We start from the raw sequence: 7892 nt of genomic DNA, 5'->3' as shown, positions 1-7892 counted from the left end.
AGGCCCCCGGGGTGAGCCGGGCACCTCTAGAGGCTTTGGGCTGCTGGTGGGGGAAAATTGACTTAGGGTGATATTAATTGCCTTAGCATAAGGGTAGTAGTGTAAGCCAGCAGAGCTGAAACAAAGCATGAGATCAGGGGAACTCTCAGGAGTTGCTTTGCTCCATACCCAAGGCTGGATGTGGGCATCAGTCTGCATGATAGGACAATGAGAGACTAATGATAGGATGAGAAGAAATGGCCTCAAGATGTACCAGGGGAGGTTTTGATTGGATATTAGGAAGGATTTCTTTACTGAGAGAGTGGTGAGGCACTGGAAGGGGATGCCCAGGGAGGTGCTGGAGTCATCATCCCTGGAGGGGTTAAAAAAATTAGTAGATGTAGCACTTGAGGCTATGGTCTAGTGGTTAGCGAAATGTTGGGATGAAGGTTGGACCTGATGATCCTAGAGGTCCCTTCAAACCATAGTGATTTGTTTCTATTCTATTCTATTCTATTCTATTCTATTCTATTCTATTCTATTCTATTCTACTCTACTCTACTCTACTCTACTCTACTCTACTCTACTCTATCCTTGGAAAATGGCTTCAATAGGAACAATGCAAGGAGCAGCTCATGGAGGTAAGGTGGGCTTCACAAAGCCCAGGTTGAAACCTCACATGGTGTAAAAGCCACCCTTTGGTGCTGCCACAAAGCCTGTTTGAAAGCTTGTGGCCCAGAAATCTCCACAAATTTTAACATCTTCATTAATGACATGGATATGCCCCCGCAGCAAGCTGGGAGATGACACCAAAGTGGAAGGAGTGGCTGATGACCAGAGGGTCGAGCTGCCATCCCAAGGGACTTGGACAAGCTGGAGAAATGGGCTGAAAAAGACCTGGTGAGTTTTATCAAGGGGAAAAGCCAAGTCCTGTCCCTGAGGAGGAGCAGCCCCAGGCACCAGGACTTGCTGGGGCCACCCAGCTGGAAAGCAGCTTGGCAGAGTTGGCCCTGGGGGTTCTGATGGCCAGTAAGCTGACTATGGGCCAGCAGTGCAGTCTTACAGCAAAGGAGCCACCAGGGTCCTGAGCTGCATCAGGCAGAGCACCAACAGCAGGTCAGGGGGATGATCCTGCCCCTCTGCTCAGTGGTGGTGAGACAAACCTGGGTGTCATGTCCCACATTGGGTTCCACAGTAGAAGAGAGATGTGGAAGTGGTGGAGTGAGTTCAGTGAAGATGAAGGGCCTGGGGCATCTCTCCAATGAGGAGAGGCTGAGAGAGCTGGGGTGGTTCAGCCTGGAGAGCAGATGGCTCAAGGATGTCTTATCCACATGGATAAATGCTTGATGGACAGTGGTGGAGGAGACAGGGCCAGAATCTCCTCCAAAGTGCCAAGTGGCAAGAGGTGGTGGAACATGGGAAGAGGTTGCTCAGAGAGGCTGCAGAGTCTCCATCCTTGGAGAGATTCAAAGCTCAACAATGGCCTGGAGCAGCCTCCTCCCAGTGGTCCTGCTGGACTGGGAGGCTGGAGGAGATGATCTCCAGAGGTGGCTCCAGCCTGGGTGACTCAGTGTTTCTGTGGCTGTTTGCCCCCAGTCAGACCCATGCCTCTGCTCCCCATCCTCCTCCCCGTGAGGTGGGATGTGTCCTGATCCTTGCCAAGGTTTCTGACATCGTCTGCAGAGAAGGACTAGCTAAGAGCCAGGGGCAACCATCCTGATTTCCTCCAGCAGATCTTCCTAGATCTAGTAGCCCAGAGAGTTTATTGACTTCTTTATATAACTGGGGCCTTCTTCTCTCACTTCTGCGCTGCCCTGTTTGCCTCGCAGCTTTTCCAACTAAAAGATACCTCATGAGCATCATTTCTTTTAACTCCTTGAGCCTCCTCTCTCTGATGACCCTGGGTCAGATCCAGCACCATGACCCTTCCCCTGAGCAGAGCTTCTCCCCAACCCCTGCAGAGCCTGCCACTGGGACCGGGCACGGCCAGGACAAGATGTCCTCCTGCCCCCCTGGGAGTACCTGGACAAAACGAGAGATGCCCACACAGTGACACATGAGGTTCCACCAGGATGGTGACAACTTCTGTCACGTGCTTTCAGAAGGGAACACTGGGCAAAAATTGACTCAGCAACGCAGGGCGGGGAGAGCCACTATCTCCCCAGCTCCCTCCCAGCTCCCCGCGGGGTTTTGCAACCCTTCCAGTGCCCCGTGCCAGCTCTTGGAGACCTGTGTGACAACATGGAGGGGCCAGGCATGTGCTCGGCCAGGGGAAAACAGCATTCCTGTGTCACTGACCGCCCGGGGAGACGTGGGAGGACACGCAGCAGATGACCCCGGGCATGTGGGAAGGGCTCTGGCCAGATAGGACACAAGGGCGGGCAGAGGCAGCAGGTTTGGGCTCCTCTCTGCTCACTGATCAGTTGAGATTTTCTTCCTGGAGTGGGAATTTCTTGATTCTTTTTCCCCCCTGCTTGGTAGCACAGGTGAGGATGGACATTGGATCGGCTGTGGTGCTCGTTACCCTCCTCCTCCTCTCCTTCCTCTGGTTCCTGGTCTGGAAAAGTGGTAAGAAGAGAAGCCAGTTGCCTCCTGGACCAGCCCCATGGCCCATCTTGGGCAACCTACGGCAAAAGGATGTCATGCCCCTCTACAAGACCTACGAGAAGGTAAGAGAGGAGCTGATGGTGCTGGACCCTCTCCCAGCCCCAGCAAGAGAGAAAGCATGAATGTCCTGTGCCTAAATAAGAGGGGAATCTTGCTGGTGACTCTTTTCCTGAGTTTCTTTCTCTTTTTCCCTCCTCCTTCTGTTGCGCTGGCAGAATTGCCTAAATCTCTGCTCCTGGGAGCATGGTGGGGGTGGATCTCTTCTCCCAGGTGATAGAACAAGAGAAAATGGCCTCATGTTGTGCCAGGGGAAGTTTAGGTTGGACATGAGGAAACATTTTTTCACTGCAAGGGTTGTCCATGGCTGTCCCAGGCTGCCCAGGGCAGAGGTGGAGTCCCCATCCCTGGAGGGGTCTCCAAGCTGTGGAGACAGGACACAGTTAGTGATGGACGTGGCAGCACTGCGTTAACAGTTGGACTCAATGGTCTTAAAGGTCTTTTCCAATCAAAATGATTCCAGGATTCTATAATCAATACTGTTAATGGTGTCTTTCTCCTTCTACAAGGGACCCACCGCAGTGATAGTAACCCCTTCCCAGGCTGCAGCACTGATGCCACCCAGAGCTGCTTCCTGGAGATGACAGAACCATAGGATCCCAGACTGGTTTGGGTGGGAAGAGACCTTTCAAGGTCATCTCATCCAACCCCCCTGCAGGGAGCAGGGACATCTGCAACCAGAGCAGGTTGCTCAGAGCCCCAACCAACCTCCCCTGGAATAGTTCCAGGGATGGGGCAGCGATCACCTCTCTGGGCAGCCTGGGCCAGGGGCTCACCACCCTCAGGGTCAAAAATTTCTTCCTTCTCTCTAGTCTAAATCTTCCTCTTTCAGTTTACAACCATTACCCCTTGTGCTGTTGCAACAGGCTCTGCTAAAAAATATAATAAAGGCTGCAATAAGGTCTTCTTCAAACTCCCAAAGTGAGATTGGGGCAGAACCCTCCAGGACAGGTCTGGGATGGGAACAGGGTGAGAACACCAGCTTTGAGGGAGGTTCTTCCCTTCCCTGCCTGAGCCCTCACCAGCACTGAGGCCAGGAGACCTAATCTAAAATGAAAGCAGTGGTGCAGGGCCCCCGTTCACCGCAGCTCCTCCATCCTCCCCCAGCTCAGCAGCACGTACGGCCCCATCTTCACCGTCTGGCTGGGGCTGAAGCCTGTGGTGGTGCTCTGCGGGTACGAGGCAGTAAAGGATGCTCTGGTGGGACACTATGAGGAGTTTGGAGGGAGACCCAGAATACCTCTTCTGATACAGCTGTCGAAAGACTATGGTAGGTGTCCGGGTTTTTTCTAGACACCATTGCTCTCCAAGTGAGCAGAAAGCTCTCAAGTGCAGCTGGTCATGCTTGAGTCTAGTGAAGGACTCAACACCCAAGACCTCAAACAATCATTTCCCACTCTGCAATTCCCTCCAACTCTTCAGCCTCTTGTCCAAGGACAGTATGAATTCCAGTCAGCCAGTTCCAACTTTGCCCTGAGTTTCTGTGGAGCTCCTCAGCTTTTCAAGGATATGATACATACACCAGGGTTGTTCCCTGGCTTACTGTCCCATTGCTCTTCAGCCGGGCTCAAGCAGGGTCCCTCATCCCTCGGAAGGAGTGGGGGGTGGCCAGCAAGTGAGTGGTCTCCTCTGCCTCCCTGCAGGTTTTGTCTCCAACAACGAGAAGAAGTGGCGGGAGCTGCGGAGGTTCACGGTCACCACCCTGAGGGACTTCGGGATGGGGAAAAGCTCCATGTCGCAGCGTGTGCAGGAGGAGGCCCAGCACCTGGTGGAAGAGCTGGCAAAACTCAAAGGTGATGCTGGTCCTGTCTGCTCTGGCCCCCGTGGCAGGTGGAGGACACAGCCCCATGGGACACGTGTGGTCCCCAAAGCTCTCTGCAATGGCTGGTGTGGGTGATCCCTTAGAGAAAGGGTTTAGACCCAGCCCCATCCCAACCAGAGACAACTGCAGGGATGCATTATGGTCATGGCTTAGAGACCAGGGTGGGATATCCTGCTCCTCGTCTGGTGCAGGGGGTGGCACCCTCTGAGATGTTCTCTTGCCCAAAGAACAGAAATAGGGAATTAAACTGCACGGCATTGAGAATGCACAAATAAGATCGGGGTGATCTCCTCCTCTCCAACAAAACTGAGCTGCTGCCAGTGCTACCACCTCTTCTGGGGCTTCCGGAAGAGGAGATGGAAGCTCAGTCGTGTGCTAGTCCCTCTGCCTTTGATGTGTGGTGTTGGCCGGAAGCTGGCTGCCACAGGAAGAAATTCTGCAGCCCCCCAAATCACCAGGGCACGTCAGAGGGACACTAAAGCACCTGGAGATGACTCAGCTCTCCTCAGTCCCAAGTGCTGGGGGGGAGTTTAGGAGCAAGGAGGTAGATGAAGGAGCCCACAGCTCAGGAGGCCTTTTTGCTTTGGCTGTTAGACCTGCCAGATTCAACCAGGGCTCAGAGCTCTAAAGAAAGGCACCCGAAGAGGGAGGAAGTGTGTTTTCTGTGTTGAGGCAGATAAGTGTTGACTTTCTGATGCCTTCCTTGCCTTTGCTGTGGTCACAGGAGATGCCTTTGAACCAATGACGACGTTCAAATACGCAGTTGCCAACGTGATCTGCTCCATTGTCTTCGGGAGCCGCTACAGCTACAGCGACACAGTCTTTCTGGAGCTCCTGAACGCAGTTGGGAATTACATCAGTTTCTTCCTCTCCCCTGTCGCCAAGGTAGGTGTCCCTGCTGTGCTCAGCACCCCCATGTCCAATGGGATTGGGTGGCCAGAGGATGCTTCTTGGCTTTGGGTCACTCCTTGGCTTTGGGTCATTCCTTGGCTTTGAAAGGACAGCATGGCTTTGAGGGAAGGTGTGTGAGGTTCTGTCCAGGCACCCGAGCCACCCTTCTGTGCCTCCTCCACCTGCAGATCTACAACACCTTCCCCAGCATCATGCAATGCCTCCCCGGGCCACACCAGAAAGTCCTGGCTGAGTGTGAGAAGCTGAAGGACTACATCCGAAAAAGAGTTGAACTTCACAAGCAGACGCTGGATCCCAGCTCCCCCCGGGACTATATCGACTGTTTCCTTATGAAAGCAGAGAAGGTAGAGGTGCTGAAAGAGGGGTGAGGGGCCCTCCAGACCTGGCTGCAGCCTGGGAAATCACTCAGATGACCCTTAATCCCCTCCCACCATGTCCCTGCAGGAGAAAAACAGCAAGGAGAATATGTACAGCAGCGAAGACTTGATCATGTCAGTATTCAACCTCTTTGGTGCTGGGACAGTGACTACTAGCAACGCCCTAGTCTTCTTCCTCTTCATCCTGGCAAAACACCCCCACATTCAAGGTAAGGGCAGCGAGATGTGACTGCTCCCTGTGCCCGAGGAGCTCATGGTGAAGCACGGGTGTAGACAGAGTCCCAGCCCTGGCAGGTCCTGTCTGGGAGGAGATCAAAATCATCCTGCATGGCTCATCCAAGGGTGAGAGCTGTTAGACTCACACAGGCCAGAGCGATCCAGATACCTGCTCCCTTCACTCCTGCCTGTGCAGGTGGCCCTGTGGGGGCCTATGAGAGATGCTTTGAACCTCGATCCAGTGAGCCATGTGGACAGAGACCCTATTTCTGGTCTCCACAAGGTTTCTCCCTCTCTGCTAGACCACCCCTTGGCTCCATAGGTGCCCATGAGAGGCCAGTAAAGAAATGAGGGTGGGTAGGTGGGTTTGCAGAGCCAGCTCTGCAGCTCCACGGCTGCCTGCTCCCCAGCCAAGGTGCAGGAGGAGATCGACGCGGTGGTAGGCAGCGGCCGCGCTCCCTGCACGGAGGACAAGCTGAGGATGCCCTACACCAACGCTGTGATCCACGAGCTGCAGCGCTTCCACAAGACACGCATCGAGAACTTCCCTCGCATGACCACGCAGGACGTCGTGTTCAGGGGCTACACCATCCCCAAGGTAGACCCCGAGGTGGGGGTGGCAGGGGAGCTGGAACGAGATCTGCCTTTGTCCTTGGACTGTTCGCTCCCAGCCGAAGGTCCCGGCTCTTTCCCAATTCTCGGCATGGGGACGTGGTGATAACCTTTTGGTGGGGTAGGAGAGGGAGGTGGATGGTGCTGCCAGCTCTGCCTCCACCCCTGTGTCCCCTGCCAGTCCTTGGAAGACCCCTTCCCAGCAGGGAGACCTGTGGGACTGCTGGGGCTGGGGGCCTGAGCCCCCACCTTCTCAGTGGATCTGGGGGCAGCCACGGGGCCCAGTTTGGCCCCTGGAATTTTGTAACAGCAGCTGCCTTGAGGGTACACCACCATCCGTTGGACTTTGCACAGCGAGGAGATAGATCGATGGGAATAACTCAGTAACTTCAGCCTCCTGGTGCAGGGAGACCTGTGGGACCCTGGGAGCAGCAGAGCCCTGGCCATTGTTCTGGGCTGTCTCCCCGTGGTCATCTGGGTGGGCATCAGGGGGTGCACCAGCCTTCCCCCGTGCCCCCTCCCCAGGTCCTCCTCGCTCTCTAACCCCTCTCAGCAGAGCCCTACGTCATGGCACTGATGTCCCCCCTTCCTCCCTCTCCTGCAGGGCACAGCTGTGATTCCAGTATTTTCTTCTGTGCATTCGGACCCAACGCAGTGGGAGAACCCCAAAAACGTTGACCCGAACCACTTCTTGGACGAGAAGGGCGAGTTCAGGAAGCGTGAAGCCTTCATGGCTTTCTCAGCAGGTCAGCACTCAGCCCTGCACCCCACCCGCAGCAGCTCTGTTCCGGGGGACCCCCCCTCAGCAATATGGGTTGGCACCAAAGCTGTACCCTTAATTTGAGCTTTCTCCTCTTCCCGTGCCCCCAGGGAAGCGGATGTGCCCAGGAGAGGCGCTGGCCCGCATTGAGCTCTTCCTCTTCCTCACCACACTGCTGCAGAACTTCACCTTCCAGTTCGCCATCAAGTACGAGGAGACAGATTTGTTCTCCCTGTGGCTGGAGATAGAGAGGAGGGCAATACCAGCCAAGTTCTTCGCTATTCCACGCTCAGCATCCTCTTAGGCAGAAGGCAGTGGGCAGAAGGAAGGGATCTTCCAGGTGCCTTCACTTCTTCTGGAATCAGAGCGAGCATGAACGCCACAGCCACAGCCACCAAGCAGGAGGGTCACTTTGAGCTTCGAGCTTCTCCTCAGGGAACTGCCAGGCACCTCTGCCACCAACTCCATGGGCAACCTGCTCCCAGCCCTTTCCCTCCATGCCCCAGCAAAGCGAGGAAGGCAGCACCGGGTTTCCCTCCTCCTGTACTGA

At 55.0% G+C, this 7892-nt stretch overlaps 1 protein-coding gene across 1 annotated transcript; it reads left to right on the top strand.

Moving 5' to 3' along the window:
* Nucleotides 1-2471: 2471 nt before the first annotated feature.
* LOC103771400 (cytochrome P450 2C5-like) lies at nt 2472-7646 on the top strand. The gene is made up of 9 exons (XM_008938695.1): nt 2472-2648; nt 3751-3913; nt 4287-4436; nt 5190-5350; nt 5545-5721; nt 5822-5963; nt 6381-6568; nt 7187-7328; nt 7453-7646. Exons 1-9 carry the CDS (start codon nt 2472-2474, stop codon nt 7644-7646), a joined length of 1494 nt encoding a protein of 497 aa, XP_008936943.1.
* Nucleotides 7647-7892: the final 246 nt, after the last annotated feature.

The sequence above is a fragment of the Merops nubicus genome, unplaced genomic scaffold (assembly GCF_000691845.1).
Source record: "Merops nubicus isolate BGI_N331 unplaced genomic scaffold, ASM69184v1 scaffold8234, whole genome shotgun sequence".
NCBI lineage: Eukaryota > Metazoa > Chordata > Aves > Coraciiformes > Meropidae > Merops > Merops nubicus.
This window is presented reverse-complemented; position numbering and strand designations above follow the sequence as displayed.

Excerpts from the sequence above, each read along its gene's own strand:
- LOC103771400 (XM_008938695.1), top strand. The coding sequence starts at position 2,472 with ATGGACATTGGATCGGCTGTGGTGCTCGTTACCCTCCTCCTCCTCTCC. Across the intron at positions 5,351-5,544 it reads TCCTCTCCCCTGTCGCCAAG|ATCTACAACACCTTCCCCAG; the intron begins GTAGGTGTCCCT and ends CTCCACCTGCAG. Across the intron at positions 6,569-7,186 it reads GGGGCTACACCATCCCCAAG|GGCACAGCTGTGATTCCAGT; the intron begins GTAGACCCCGAG and ends CCTCTCCTGCAG.